The 16,507-nt window shown below is 43.0% G+C and overlaps 1 protein-coding gene across 3 annotated transcripts in view; it reads right to left on the bottom strand.

The window, feature by feature from the left end:
* USP34 (ubiquitin specific peptidase 34) overlaps positions 1 to 16,507 on the bottom strand; it is a 182,318-nt gene that overhangs the window by 46,385 nt on the left and 119,426 nt on the right. For all 3 annotated transcript variants that reach the window (XM_081940705.1, XM_081940703.1, XM_081940704.1), the window contains exons 38-43: positions 16,015 to 16,167; positions 14,615 to 14,719; positions 12,144 to 12,199; positions 11,924 to 12,044; positions 9,836 to 10,019; positions 404 to 567 (exon numbers count right to left, since the gene is read on the bottom strand). In XM_081940705.1, the coding sequence (XP_081796831.1) occupies positions 404 to 567; positions 9,836 to 10,019; positions 11,924 to 12,044; positions 12,144 to 12,199; positions 14,615 to 14,719; positions 16,015 to 16,167 (783 nt within the window). The remainder of the gene's footprint in view (positions 1 to 403; positions 568 to 9,835; positions 10,020 to 11,923; positions 12,045 to 12,143; positions 12,200 to 14,614; positions 14,720 to 16,014; positions 16,168 to 16,507) is intronic.

A 16,507-nucleotide genomic window follows, 5' to 3' on the forward strand; every position in this document is an offset into this window, starting at 1 on the left:
GGAATTAAAAATGTGAATTTTTCTTTTGTTGAAAGAACAAATATGATATCCATTTTCATAAAATATACTCCCACTTTTATTTTTGCCTCCATATATTAACACTGGAATAAGCATCATTCTAACAGTACTGTGTTCAAATGATCTAATTTTAAAATGGGGACATATGTGAACATAAAAACATATCTTACTATATGTTAGGTTTTGTATGTTTATCTAACCTACATTTTTTTTCAGGTAGACCCTGGCAGCTTTAACAGAATCTCTTTTATCAGAGGATATCTATTTTGCAAGAAAAGCTTTGCTTAAAACTGTCATTCATTCAGTAAACTGACTTTTACTGACTTTATAGTGATATTAATTGAAATATTAAAATATATAACAAGTTAAAAGTGGAAGGCCATACCTTTGCAGTAAAAATGGCTTGTCTGGCTTCTGGAATCATATATAATTGTTGAATAGTTGATGCCAAATAACAAGTCGCCCCGAGGTTGGTTAAACCCACAAACCTGCATTCAGCTCTAACATCATCATGTGGCCAATAATCCCATTTATAAGGTGCATGAGAAGCTGAAATTGTGACATTAAGGTAATTTTATTTCTGAGTACATGTTAACATCATTAATTATTTAATCTTCTGGGTGAATAAAACCAGCAACTAATTGAGTGTCTATTCTCTCTTCTCAGGCCCTACATTTTGTCATGTTCTCATGAAAATGTCTCCCTTTTCTTTGAAGGGATCACAAGTAAACCACTCATGTTACCTCTGAACCCAGGTTCTATCTCAAAAGCAATAAGGGAGGGTGTCTAAAAAAAGAGAACAAAAGTCTGCTTGTTTCTTAAAGGAAAAATACAATTTTTTTTAAAAAAAAAGCTAATTTATGTCTGAAGCAAAAAGTGTAGTGGTTGAAAGATATGTTACAGTTTGGCATTTTCTTTTCTGCATTACTGTCAATTAAACACTTTGAAATCATATTTTTAATTTGCACTTAAGTATGGTATACTTTTCTCTTTAGGCTCCCCTTGCTCAAAAGCAATATTATACTAATCAAAATAAACTTTAGGCATCCATTTAGTTTTGCATAATGTTGTGTTTCATTTTGTATTGATATTCCTGAGTTATTTAAGTTTTGGTTCACAAAACCTTTTAAACATTTCCTTCTATCAGTTAACATTTTGATTTTACTGGAAGGGATGTAACCATATTACAAAAAATATTTTCAAGATGGGCTGTAATACAAATCTCCTTCACATATGTTGCACCCAGCAATCATGGATACAGCTGAGATGCAGACATCCTGATTTAGTTCATTTCTCTTTTGTTCTTTGTTTTCTACATCAGCGTTCCCCAACCTTTCTGGGTTGGTGGCCCAGCGCAGTGGGGGGTGGGGGGAGGAGAGAGGGGATGGTTTTGTGTGAGGGGCAGGTGCGCACAGCTTCATTTGTGTGAATGAATGGGGCTTGAGCACTGGTGCCCGGTGCTCACACGAGTGGGACTGTGCGCACTTGCCAGCCCACCACTCACGAAGCCGATTGCAAATAAGCCACAGCCCAATAGTGGGCCGTGGCCCACAGGTTGTGGACTCCTGTTCTACAGGACCATTTCTTACACATCCTTTATTTGACACAACTGGCTCACTTAACACTAATGGTATTCAGCTTTCTTCCCCAACAGTGCTGATTTATATTTTTCTACAACACTATTCCGAGGTAGAAGAGAGCATTCTAAATTTCTGTTTGAGCAGGGAAAACAATTGCTTTCTTTTCTGCCTAGAAGAATGAAAAGCATATCCAGAATATAATGCCTGTATCCCAATACTTAGCGAGAAACCATTTGTTCATTTTGAGAGAATGACCGATGACTTACCTAAACGGTCCTTCTATGTGCGCTGCTAGGGGAATCCAAGCATGGGTTAACTTTGTCCATTAACCTAGAGACTGAGTTATGTAATTGTTGACCACGCCTCCTCTGACCGGGATAGTTCAGTTTTGTACGAAGGCTCAGCCGATCCAAGAGAAGCAAATGAATCAGCATCGAAGAAAGTAAGTAGGTAAGTAGACGCGCTGTGTGTGTGTGTGTGTGTGTGTGTGTGTGTGTGTGTGTGTGTGTGTGTGTGAAATCAATGCCAATGCCCGGACCAGCCGAAGCCGAGAGCGGGTTTGGATTCCCCCGCAGCGCACATAGAAAGACCATTCAGGTAAGTCAACGGTCGTTCTCTTGTGTGCTGCTTGGGGAATCCAAGCATGGGACATGCCAAAGCAATCAGTTTCAAGGGCAGGACGTAGGCTGGTCAGGGGCCGTGGATGATGATACAACCCTCTGTAAGACGCGCCACCCAAAGGAAACCTCCACCGAGGCATACATGTCCACTTTATAATGTCGGATGAAGGGCGACGGCGATGACCAGGACACTGCCCTACATATGTCCTCCACGAAGGCCTGCGTTGCCCAGGCTGCCGTGGTGGCTGCACTCCTGGTGGAATGGGGAGTGATGCACCTGGGTACAGGTCGGGATTGGCAGTCGTATGCAAGGGCAATACACGCTTTCAACCAGCGCTCGATGGTGTTTGAGGACACCTGTCCCATGGATGCTGGCTGGAAAGACACGAAAAGTGCCTCTGATCTCCTGAAGGATGCCGTATGTTTCACATAGCAACGGAGCGCCCTGCCAACGTCGAGGTGGTGCCACCTTTGTTCCTGAGGGTGTGACAGTTGAGGGCAAAAGTCTGGAAGAATAAATTCTTGCGCCCTGTGAAACAAAGATTTAATTTTTGGCAGGAATGCCGGTTCCAATTGTAGGATGACTCTGTTGGAGTGGAATATACAGAGATCCTCACGGACTGATAGTGCTGCCAGCTCTGAGACCCTTCTAGCGGATGTAATCGCTACTAAGAATACGGTTTTGAGGGTCAACAATCTGAGACTGATGGTACGAATGGGTTCGAATGGCTCAGCCATGAGAGGCCAAAGCACTAGGGGTAAATCCCATGTAGGATAATGATGGACCACCGGCGGTTTGAGGTTTGATGCGCCCTTCAGGAAGGACCGGACCCTCAGATGGTGAGCGAGGGAGCGGCCCTGGCCGCCTCCAATCACAATCGATAATGCTGCAATTTGCCGACGGAGACTGCTGGCGTTAGCCCTTTGTCCATGCCCAATTGTAAGAAGTCTAGTACCTGTGGGATGGATGCCGTAATCGGTTCCAGAGAGACTGACCCGCACCACCTGCAGAAGGCCTGCCAGGTAACCTCATAAATCCACATTGTGGACGGATGCCGAGCCGCTTGGGTTGTGGCGATGATCTTGTCAGAGAAGTGCTGACAAATTAGGATAGCCCGCTCATGTGCCACACGGCTAATTGCAGTAGCTGGGGGTTTGGATGGATGAGAGCCCCTTGAGAAAGAGTTATCCAGTCGTCTGGAATTCTCCACAGGCAGGAGATTGAAAGATGGACGAGATTGGCGTACCAAGGGTGTCTGGGCCACATTGGCGCGACCAGGAGAACTTCCGCCTGTTCCGACAAAATCTTCTGGATGATTAGCGCTATGAGTGGGAGAACCGAGAAGGTGTATAGAAGGCCCTCCGGCCAGAGACTACAAAGGGCGTTGGTGCCTTCTGCTCCCGGTACGTAGAACCTGGTGAAGAATCTCGACAGGTGTGTATTGTGTGGTTGAGCAAAAAGATCCACTTGGGGATGGCTGAAGCGGCGAGAAATTTCCTGAAGTAGAGTCGGATGGAGTTGCCACTCCGTCTGGTCTACTGTGGTCCTGCTCAACCAATCCGCCTGTACATTGGCTGTGCCCGATATGTGCTTTGTCCGAAGCGATAACAGGTGAGTCTCTGCCCAATGGTGAAGACGTTCCGCTTCCAGCATCAAAGACTGGGACCTGATGTCTCCCTGGCGGTTGACATTCGCTTTGGAAGCAACACTGTCCGTGAGTGCCAGCACGTGGTTGGCTGTCACCAGATCTCTAAAGTCTGTCACCAGGTCTCGAAAGGCTAGGCAAATTGCACGAAGCTCTAGCCAGTTGATGCTGTTCCGCAACTCCTGGGCGCTCCAGCGGCCCTGCGTCACTCGGTCCAAGGCATGGGCACCCCATCCGAATAGACTCCTTGAAGAGGCACCCTTTGAGAATCTTGGACGATGTCCACCAGCAGAGCGATCGCAACACCTTGGGAGGCAACCGGACCTTGGTTTGTGAGTGGCTGGTGTGAGCCCTCTGAAATGGGACCAGAAACCACTGGAGAGGTCGTGCATGAAACCTCGACCAAGGGACAATGTCTATACACGAGATCATCTACCCCAGGAGTAGGGAGAAGACCGCGAGGGGAAGAGATCGCTGCGCTTGCACCTGACTCACCAGGGTCTGAAGCACTGTTCCCTCTAAGGTGCGCGGCTGCGCAGGTGGCAAGAAAACACCGCACAGCAGTTTCTAACTGCCGCGCAGTGTTTTGTACTGTCACAGGCGCCGGAGGCTGGGGAGGTCCTTTGCAGACGGCTAGAACTGGCCGCCCGCAAAGGACCTCCCCGGACATGTTTTGATGAGTGGGGGGGCGACTGAGTTCAGCAAAGCAAGCCCAGGGAGGTCCTTTGTGGGCGGCCAATCCTAGCTGCTTGCGCCCGGCGCTGCGGCTAGTAGAGCGCCCTGTCGGATGCATGCTAGGATGCTTTTGAGCGATTGCATTTTGAACCTCTGGTATTTCAATTTCAATTCAATTTCAATTTATTTGATTTGTTAGCCGCTCCCTCTCCACAAGGGACTCAGGGCGGCATACAATAATTAAAAACATATATATATATATATATATATATATATATATATATATATATATATATATATATATATATATATATATATATATATATATATATATATATATATATATATATATATATATATATATATATATATATATATATATATATATGTATATTACATTACACGGAGGAGGTAACAGCCATTACAATACATAAAATAATAATAATAAAATTAGACATTAAAATACCCCAGTTTAAAATTGCTGATTTAAAAAGACTGTCAGGAGGAATAAGATGAAACTATGCTTGAGCCAGGCCAGATAATTGAAAAAGGTGGGTCTTGAGTTTTGAACGGAAGGAGCGGAAATCGGAGGTAATCCTAATGTCGAGGGGGAGGTCATTCCAAAGGGCTGGGCCCATCACAGAGAAGGCCCTACTCCTGGGTGTCGCCCTCTGGCATTGTTTAGTGGACGGCACCCGGAGGAGTCCCTCTCTGTGAGAGCGGATTGGTCGTAGGGATGTATGGGGCAGGATGCGATCCCGCAGGTAGCTAGGTCCTGTGCCATGGAGCGCTTTGAAGATGGTAATCAAAACCTTGAAACGCACCCGATAGACCACAGGAAGCCAATGCAGCTCGCGCAGGAGAGGCGTTATATGGGAGTATCTAGTACTCCCCATAATCACCCGCGCGGCCGCATTCTGGACCAACTGTAGTCTTCGAGTGCATCTCAAGGGAAGCCCCATGTAGAGAGCATTGCAGTAGTCTAGGCGGGACGTCACCAGCGAATTGGTGACTGTGCGTAAGGCATCCCGGTCCAATAGGGGGCGCAATTGGCGCACCAGGCGAACCTGGTGGAACGCCCCCCTTGCCACGGCTGTTACATGGTCATCCATGGACAGCCGGGCATCCAGGAGGACGCCCAAATTGCGCGCCCGCTCCATGGGGGCCAGTTGCTCGCCCCCGATGGCCAGAGATGGAAGCAACTGGTTGAACCGGGGGGCCGGAAGCCACAGCCACTCCGTCTTGGAGGGGTTGAGTTTGAGTCTGTTGTCACCCATCCAGATAGAGACTGAGCCGTTTCAAGTCTAGGATGGCTCGCCATCCTCCTGAGCTTTTGGGGACTAAGAAGAGGATAGAATAAAAGCCTAGCCTTTCTTGTCCCTGAGGTACCCTTACTATAGCATTGATGGAAATGAGATGTTCGATTTCGGAGTCCATCAGGCGTCTTTTTGCCTGGCATCTTGGCACGGGAGACCTGATGAAACGCCTCGGGGGGGGGGGGGATAGCGAGAAAATCCAGAGTGAATCCCAGCCTCCCGGTCTGAAGCACCCATGCGTCCAAGGTGGTTTCTGCCCATTGGAAGGCAAAAGATGTTAGGCGCCCGCCAATAGGCCCCACCTCGTGCGAGTCACCGGTACCTACGAAAGGACCGGTTATTGGTGCCACGAAATGGCCGCCGGGTCTGTTGTTGCTGACCCGTCTCTCGCACCGGAGTGGTCCTGAGCCTTGTCCTGTTGCTGGGTGAATGGCCTGGTGTAATGAGGAACATATGGGGCAGCGTTGTACCCAGAGTCCCTGGCCCAAAAGAACTGCCTTCTATTATATGGTTGGTGTGTCCTGTCCATGCGCCTGTTCGTTGAAGGAAGCACTTTACGCTTATCTCTAGTTTCAATCAAAATAGGGTCCAATACAGGCCCAATTTGGAGCTTAAGTCTGCCTGCCAATGGCGAAACCAGAGAAGGCGGGGGGATGCTACGTTAGATGCTACTGCACAACACACGAACTTGGCCGCGTTGAGTGTAGCATCTGAGGAAAATTCCAGCGCTGCCACCAGTTTATTTACATCCTGATGTAGGTGCAGGTCATCGGGGGCAAGCCTAGCCTGCAATTGCTGTAACCATACTAACGAAGTCCTATTCAGAAACGATGCTGCTGTGGCTGCCCGTAACGCCCAGGCAGCCGCCTGGTGCATTTTGCAGATGACCAGTTCGGCCTTGCGATCCTTGGATTTAAGACCCTCCGAAATTTTGGAAGGAATCAAGGCCGGGGAAGCCAAAACCACTACAGGGGGATCCACAGTAGGTGTCAGCCTCTGCTTTGCTGCTTGCTTTCGGCTGCCATTGAACCGGGGAGGGGGGGGGAGATAATATGGTATTTGGGAGGGGAAGCTTAAGCACAGGAGTGAATGAAGAAGGGAGTGATTTTCTCACCATCTCCAACTGTCTGGCATACCAACCTGATGATGGATTTTGAAGCTGCAGCCCACATGATACCTGTGGGGTGTGCAGATTGGACGGGGGGTTGGGGTTACTAGGGGGAGGGAGTTGGGTCACATATTGATATCTATGATTCCGCGCGCTTTTGCCTCAGATCTTGCTTTGCTAGTTGCTTTCTACTCATAACCAGTAAAAGTTCTCTTAATTCTGAAAAATGGAGTTGAGTGGTTTCTTTCTTGGTTACTGATGGAGGCTGCCCTGACAGTAGGGAACTGAAGGATCTCATCCAATTCAGGCGTGGAAGCGTAGAACTTCCTGTCACCATTACTAGGGGAACAGCAATCGGTAGGGACTACTGTTTCTGAACCACGTCCAGAAACAGCTTTGGGATGGGTATGATGTCTTGTTCCTGCACCTGTTCCGCGAAAAACCGGTCTGTGGAATCAAGGCCCACAGCAGTACTGGCTTGAGTGGTGGCCCCTCCCATCTTGGTAGTTGCCTTAGCTTTATATAAAAACGATTTAAAAAAGGCAGGCCGGAACAGGCCAGAGAGGGCCAGTGTGTCTTGCACCAGACTGTCGTCATCCGACAACTCCAGGCCAGCGACATCCTCCTCCTCACTCAAAATAGAACTGCTGTAAGCTCAGGGTGGTGGTGAGGGAGGATCAGCCTGGGAAATAGAGAGGTCTCTAGCAAGGCTGGCAGATGCAGGGCGCTGGGCCCCGCGCTGCAATTCTGCATCCACCCCCTGGGAAATTGCAGCAGAAATCATGTTGTGAAGTTCTGGGGGAAAGTTCAATTCGGGCCCATCCTTGGGCCTGAGGCCTGCAGCCATGGGTATGAAGGTGGCCGTGGGATCTGAGTGTGAGGATGCCTGTATCATGGCCGGGCCGACTGCAGGAAGGTCTGGGGTAGATTGGGGCCCTAAACCCCCTTCATCTGCACCTATTCCCGGGGGTGTTGGAAGATCAGGGGACCAACAAATCCCTGCGGGAGGAAGTGAGGGAGAAGGAGAATGGCGTTCAGCCACCAAGGTAGGAGGGGACCTATTGGTGGGCCCAGGAGCCTTGGCCGATGACTTGGCCCTATCTTTGCACTTGACAACTCTATCTGGGGCTGCTGATGGGGTGCGTGCCTTATGTCTAGAGGCCCTAGTGGTGGACCTACCCACCCTGGTGCTGGGCCTGGCGGCCTCAGAGTGCAGCAAGAAAGAGCTGGAAGTTCCATTGCTGCCTCCGGTAATAGAATGATCGGCCGTAGCAAGGTATGAAAGAAAACGGGAGAGTTGAAAGGCTCAAGCTCACATCTGAAAACAGGGCAAACCGCTGATCAAAGTGGCGAGCTGACTCAGTTAGAGCGATGATGCAACACGGTGCTAAAGGAATGGTGGCAAACCGACCTCCACAGCACAAATGACTCTCTCTGTATTCCACCACAGTTTGAGTGCAAAAGGAAAACTCCACCCCTTCCTGTTGATTTTTGGCACGAAGCTACTAACAGCTCAAAATGGCCGGCACTAGCAAACTATTTCGGTGCGAAATTCAAATTAGTTCCAAAATGGCCAACGTTCTTCTCTATCTGGAAGGAAAGGCTCTGGCTGCCAAAATGGCGTCGCTAAAGTCACCCGGGACCGTGCAGCAGCAGCAAGGCTCCGTTCATCCGATGCATGGTTGACCGCGCTCGCGCCTGCTGGAGTGTATAGCATGCTGCCTCTCTCTGCGGCAACCAGGATGGATGGGAGGCGGTAACAAGCGGGTTGTTCACCGCCGCGCCAACTCGAGAGCGGCGAACCGACTCTCTTCTGATTTAAAACCCATTCAAATGCCCGATAAGCAAACCTCCTGGCGAACGTTCCTCTGGCTGCTAGAGCTGCAAGGAACCGCAAATTATTTAAATTCAAGCACAAACGAACTCCAACAATATTCAATCAATCTGTGTTCCAAGATAAATTTGGTAGCAATGAAGAATCCGAGTCCAATGAGTTAATTTTGTCTACTATCCTAGAGGAAATTTTTTTGCGTCTCTTTAAGGCTGGACTGAGTTAAAAAACTGAACTATCCCGGTCAGAGGAGGCATGGTCAACAATTACATAACTCAGTCTCTAGGCTCATGGACAAAGTTAACCCATGCTTGGATTCCCCAAGCAGCGCACAGGAGAAAAGAAAAATCTCATATTTGATCTGAATATAAATGATTTTTCTCTCTTCACTTGGCACTAGGAAATGATAAAAGGATGATGCCCCAAGAGGAAACTTGGTGAAATTAAAGTAGAACTCCTATTAGCTGCATTTCATTCAGGGTCCATAGTAACTCGTATCTCTTTAGAACATTCTATCATATAGCTTCATATCAAAATAAAGCAACTTGAATGGAAAAAAACATATTTTGTCAATTCAAAAGATGAGTTTGTGATTCTGACATGTATTAAAGTGCATTGAAATATTTATGTTGAATCAGAATTGCACATAAACATGAAACATAATAGCCATCAAAATGAACATCAATATTTTAATAAATATGGTCAGAAAATCTTAGAGAAGACTTCTCATGATGGGGCAATAGATGGCAGTAACTTAATCATCTAAATATTCCTGGCTGCTGAAGTGCTTGCAAATGCACTTTTTAATTAGGAATATTCAAGGATGAGTAAGCTTTTTGTTTTTATTTATTGATTAAATTTATAGGTTGCCCATCTCCTGATAGGTCCTGATAGGGTTACTCTTTTTACAAGGATACAACAATATTTTAATGTATTCCTAAACCTAATCAACATCCTAATAAATTTTTTAACCTAACGGAAAAATACAAAGAAATTGAAATTATCTGCCTACTCACAGAATATTAAGAAAAATATTCTTACACTGCATATGTTGTGCCATAACCCAGTTATGGAGAAGTCTGTAGTTTTCTACAGAACCTTTTACCATTTCTACCAATAAGTCATAAGCAGCAGCCCTTGAAGAATGTGATTTGCATTTTGGCTGTTGTCGATCTTTTAGACTTGGCAATAAGAACAGAAGGTTAAAGATATCTCTCAAGAATTCCTATAAAATAAGAGAAATATAAAAGTTTGACATCAACATTTACTTGCTGGAATATTCTACACAGAACTTAATATTGCAATCTGAAGATTCACGGTGGGAAATTATTTTCTCCCCCTAAACTAAGCTATTACATCATACAGTGTAAACAATTCAAGTCTGCCTCTAAAGGAGAAGAGGGAAAAGAAAGGTTGTGAAAACTCATAGAAACTGAGTTTCTGAAATCTGGAAGTGAAATGTGTTATTTAAATTTGTATGCATAAACAATTCAAGATAATGAACTGACACAGAAACAAATATACAGTACAAAACAATTAAAATCTAATTAAACTATCCAATCAGTGCTACAATAATTATATATTAACTAAAACATTTGACTAAATGGAAAGGCCTTAATTCATTTTATAAAGATGGAAAGAAAGGAGGCTAATCACAACAACCTAATCTATTAATCCAATTAACGTCCTGAAATGTACATAAAAAAAATAACAATTCTGAAATAAGAGAAAATTTGGGCATGGCCATAGGAAGGAGGAGCCCCAAGCTTCTACAGCTGCAAACAAACGATGTAATATCTTCATAAGTCTTTCATTTCCAAAGTCTTTGCCTCCCTAAATCTTGATCATATACAACCTCTGAATAATTCATAAAATTGAAATTATTGCATATTTCTCACATTCATTTGCCACTATTAATTATATACACTGACAATATAAGGATCTTGAGAAATTAATGCTGCTCTGAGTGGAATCAGTGTCATAATCACTGATTAATTAGGATTTTCAAAATTAACTACCGTATTTATCGGCGTATAACACGCACTTTCCCCCCCGAAAAATAGGGGGCAAATGATGTATGCGTGTTATACGCCGATATTGTTTTTACAGTAGCCTGAGGCTGCCTCAGCCTCAAGCACACGTGGCCCCATTACCCCGCCTTCCTAATCGCTTCGCCGGTTCGCGTTCTGCGATCCCCAACAGCAGCTGCTTTTCTGTGCGCCTGGCGTTTAGGACATCTGGCTATCTATCTAAACGCCAGGCGCACAGAAAAGGATCGCGGAGCGCTTCGCCCCAAAAGCAGCTGCTTTTCTGTGTGCCTGGCGTTTAAAACATCCGGCTATCTATCTAAACGCCAGGCACACAGAAAAGGATCGCGGAGCGCTTCGCCCCAAAAGCAGCTGCTTTTCTGTGTGCCTGGCGTTTAAAACATCCGGCTATCTATCTAAACACCAGGCGCACAGAAAAGGATCGCGGAGCGCTTCGCCCCAAAAGCAGCTGCTTTTCTGTGTGCCTGTCGTTTAGATAGATAGCCGGATGTTTTAAACGCCAGGCACACAGAAAAGGATCGCGGAGCGCTACTCAGCGGGGTGTGGGCGAGAGGAGGAGAGACTGGCTGAATATTCTCTCCTCTCCCCGGACACCCGACTAAAACGCTTTCTTTCGCTCTTCCTCGGGCGGGCGAAAGGAAGCGCTTTAGACAGCGGGGTGTGGGTGAGAGGAGGAGAGAATGGATGAGCCGTCTCTCTTCTCCCCGGACTCCTGACTAAAAGTTAATAAAAAAAAGTTCTGAGCTACCCTTATTTTGCTTCAAAGTTCTTTATTTGAAATTTAAATTTTTTTCCTGAAATTTCCCTTTTAAAATGAAGGTGCGTGTTACACGCCTGTGCGTGTTATACGCCGATAAATACGGTATATGTATCTGAGGCTCAAACTATGCTTATCATGGAATCTGCTGCCTTTGCTTCACAGTCAAGTATTTTTCTCCTAATACAAAGTTTATGTGATCTTTCAAACTGCAATTTTGAGTAGAAATATTAAAAAAGAAGTATTCATACATAAGGGAAAATGTAATAATAAGTATATACAAGATCAAGTACTACAATCCTGGTTCAGTTCTTTAGATCTTACCTGCCCCTCTCGGGAAAATTTAAAAGGTGGTTTATGTTTGATAACACTTGTTGCTAAACGTAGGAGACCTGTAAGGCCATCATCTTCAGTATTACCATCTTGATGATCAAGAATTTCTCTGCTGTAAAAGACAAAGAGAATTCTCTATTATTTAATGATATTTCGATGGAAATCATTTTAAACCAAATATTCTAAAGAAATTAACAAGATTAAATCTTACCTTCGAATACAATCAGCCAAATGTCTTGCTAAGGCATCTAAATCAAGTAAAGTTGTCTAAGTTAAAAGAAACAAAATGAAATTGTAAATGCAAAGCAATATTAAAAGATCTATTGCATGAGAATATATTTTGAATATATTTTAATAAGCAATATACTGTACATAAATACAATCTGACTGGTGTTACCTAATGCAGACTTCCAACCTTTGATTTTTTGATCAAATGTTCTATGTATACTTGAATTATATGCCTTTACAGATAGTTCTCAACATGACCAGTATTTGGCTGTTGAGAGAAGCAGTTGTTAAGCAAAATACCCATGTGATTGCTTTGCTCAATGACTGCAATTCTGACACTACTGGTTGCAATTGTTATATGATCCTTTTGGTTATTTAAGTTGATGGAATCCCAGGTAGAATATGAGGTGTCTGAGTTAGATAAGAGAGACCTTAGGACTGTGATGGCGAACCTGTGACACATAGAGCCCCTCTGCGGGCACGCCAGCCATCACTCCTGCCCATCTCCACCGCGCATGCGCACACATCTCCGATTGGCCAGCTGGTCTTCAGACCTCTGCCGTGCATGCACGGGGGCGGGGGCACATGCAGAAGATGCGCGCGTGCCATGTGAGGGGGAAGGGTGCATATGTGGGGGCACCCGCATTGCATTTTGGGGCCTTGCACACACACCCAGACCATGATTTGCCTTCCAGGTTGGTGCAGGAGGCCTTCCAGGCCGGGCGTGTGTGGTGGGGTCGCATGCGCATTGCATCGGCACATGACGACAAAAAGGTTAGCTATCACTGCCTTAAGAGGCCCCGTTTAGGAGCTGAAAATCATCCCTGCTGAAATCAAAGCAAGAGCCAAACTTCCAGCACTAGAGATACTCACACAGAGCCTGTGCTGGGCCTCCTATGGCCTCTCCCATAACTATGACATAACTTGTGTTTATTACATTACATTACCACTGCTTCTCTAGTCTGGCGCCTGTCAAAATCCAAATATACAAAACTTCCACCCTGCTGAAACAAGTTTGCTAAGGTTCTCTCAGACACTGCTTGGCTTCCTGACAGTTAAATCCATTAAGCAGATTCCTAGAGAAAGCAGATCTTCTCTTGGAATCTATTTCATAATTTTAACCTACAGGATCCCAAGCGAAAGCCAATCTCCTCTGGGAATCTGCTTGAAGCTTCCTTGCTCCTATAGGAATCTGCACACAAATGGGAAGAAAGACTTTGTGCATGTGGGCATGTGTAAAAGGGAGAAAAGAGCAGAAAAAAGTGGGGGAAGAGGGAGGGAAACCAGCTGGAATGCAAGAGAAAAAGAAAGGGCGGGGGGGGGGGGGGAGAGGAAGCATCCTTTATCACTCTTGCTCCGCCTACTCAATTAACAGGATAAAGCAGTCAACCTCAGTAACATTTTTCCATTTAGCATTTCTTCCAGTTTGGAAATAAATGAACCAGGCAGATAACCATAAATTACATTTTCTTCTATTATTATAAAGTTTCATAATGGATTCACTTTAAAAAAAAACAGTAGTTCATCATTTTATCTATAAACTCTCTCCCTCCTCTTACTTAACAAGGGAAAACCAAAGATTTCACATCCATTTTTCCTTACCCTGCATGCCAGGCCAAAACCCAGCAAAAACAATTATATAGAGTAGGTATTTGCTGATGGTTTGATTGTACATACAAATTATTCTGGTTGCAAAATTTTTAAAAATGCTGAGGATGTTACAAGGCATTTGAGTTTGTAAAAAATGAATACATACCCCAAAAGTCAACAAAGCGAATCAACCAATACTGCACAAAACAGTCTAAGCTTACACGATGGCAAAGGCATCAATACTTTTCTGTGAAGTGCTATTGTGTATATAAACACAAGGACACTAAACATACATATCTTTATATTATCTTCCTACAAAGTAAAATGCCACACAACACATATGCAACATATGACCTCTTCCTGAAATTTGCCTGGAATAATCAGAAAATTCAAAACAAATCCACAATAATTTTTTTCTTCTAAAGTAGGGAGAAAAATAAGTTTTGTTTCTTCTCAAAGCAAACTCAGTATATTCAAAATTACACTGTTTCTGAGATTGGAATATTTTGATATGGAAATGTTTTAAATATTCCTAAAAAGTACTCTCTTAGATTTGGTGGTTTGCTGAGTGATAAATGGTTAATACAGTAGCATTATAGAATAGGGCAATGTGTTATCTATTGTAAATCTGTTGTCAAACCATCTTTACAAAGTTACAGAAGTCCAGTTTTGCTGGGCTTGTCCCAGTTTGGAAAGTCGGATAGTCTCTAATACAGACTTAAAATGGGAAAATACACCTTTAACATAAGTGTTTGTCCGATGACACCCGTCTATCAGGGCAACCTGATCTACCCAATTATGGGACAGAGTAAGCATAAACATAAATACAACACAAACCTTTAACATGAAATCAGTTATGCTTACCTGACTAGCATCTTTTACATGTATATTATCTATTAGTTTGCATAGCAACCAGAAATATTCTTTACAGCCAGGCTGTAAAATTGGTTCTTCTTCATAATCCTCAATCTGGGGAGGGGGGGGGGGGGAGGAGAGAAGAGGGTTAGATTTTTTTTCCTCCCCAACTTTGGTAAAGATATTTGCTAATTCAAAAATAATAATTCTAAAACATTATAAAGAAAAGAATAAAATGAAGATGATTATTGGCTACTTTGTTCTAAGTTTTCCTAATTATGTAAAATAAGCATTAGTATTTATGTAATTCATAGCAAATTTACACATATTATAGAAACAAAGTGTTGACTGGATCTTTTGTTTTACATTCTCTCATTTACATAGTCCATTTTACATCATAGCTCTGTTTTCACTTTCAGCCAAATTATTTTCCAAATTATTCCATTATTTTCCATTTTTGTGCTTATTGTTTCTTAATGCATAAACAATATTTTCAATTGCCCCTTCAAAAATTACACCAAATTATCATTTCATATTTCTCTGTCTATTTTACTATAAACAATATATATATAATTTAATTAAGTTTTAACATAGAGGATGCTCACATTCTTTTGATTAACACCTCAATAGTGTGGAAGTGAACATGAAAGCAAAGAAAATGAATACTGTATACAGTTTTACTTCCAAAAAGTTTGACAGTATAAAGAAAGATACTCTTTCTCCTTCAATGTCATTTTTATGAAAAACTAACTTCTTTTTCTGTCATCAAAACTCTCAACTGGAGTATTATTTAGAAATACATTTTCCTTATAATACCTGTGTTTAAATTTTTTAAATTTGTTTTGTTTTCTTGTTTACATAAACTTGTGAAATGGAAATTACTTGCAGTTAAACTTAAACAATTATGAAAGAGTAACTGATGGATTTTGTAGGAAGTTCTTCCTCTTTTATTCCATTTTTATGGATTTTTTTTTCAAAAGAAGCACTATATGCCCTGAGACTATGTCAGCAGGAGTTAATTTTGTCCCTACCCTACCTCTCTACCCGGTATGTACCCTACTGGTACAATGGCTGAGACAGGTGTTCTAGCACATAGGAAAGGCAAAGCCTGGTATTGTATCAGTGACAGGTGTTTATACTAATTATTTAACAAATACTATGGAAAAGGGGGGAGGGGGAATCATCAATTGTTGATGTAATATTGTTGATGTAAAACACTGGGAATTGGAGAAGTAGACAAATAAAAAATTGTACTCGTTAACTATAAATTGTTTGCCTATCTTCTAATATAAGTTGTTCTGTAGATGTAAGAACTATATAACAATTTCACTCGGAGGAAGTTGTTTTTTGATAATTTACTATACAATACAATTTCACATAAATGAAATATGTAACATTTTTTATTTTACCCTAATAGGTTTCAGTGCCTGGGCATCAGGAAGAAATTTAAGCAGTGTTGAGGCAGCTAGCAGCAGAAAAGACCTATTTATGGAGTCTCCACCATCCAACCCTGACAGTGATAATTTATAAAGACCATTACAAGATTCATGGCGAACTGCAGTCTGAAATTGAAATAAAGAATTACAATTAAATGGAAACAATTCAAATAAAAACATTTTTCTTATTTTCCTTATGTTTGGATTTATAAACTACTTTCAATATGCCTATTTGCTATCAATATTATGAACTAAGCATTTGTACCAATAATTTTAATTGACTATAAACAAGATGCTAGAACACTTTGGAAACTTAAAAAAACAAACAAACCCAAAAACAAAAACAAAACCCACCAAAGAATTAATAGTGGGAAATTACAAATGATATTGTAAATATTGAAGGAGACAGCTATTTTCTATATAGATAGATCACGAGGACTTTGGCTGAAACCTTATGCATGCTACC

Source organism: Natrix helvetica (genome assembly GCF_964273705.1).
Source record: "Natrix helvetica genome assembly, chromosome: 2".
Classification (NCBI taxonomy): Eukaryota; Metazoa; Chordata; class Lepidosauria; order Squamata; family Natricidae; genus Natrix; species Natrix helvetica.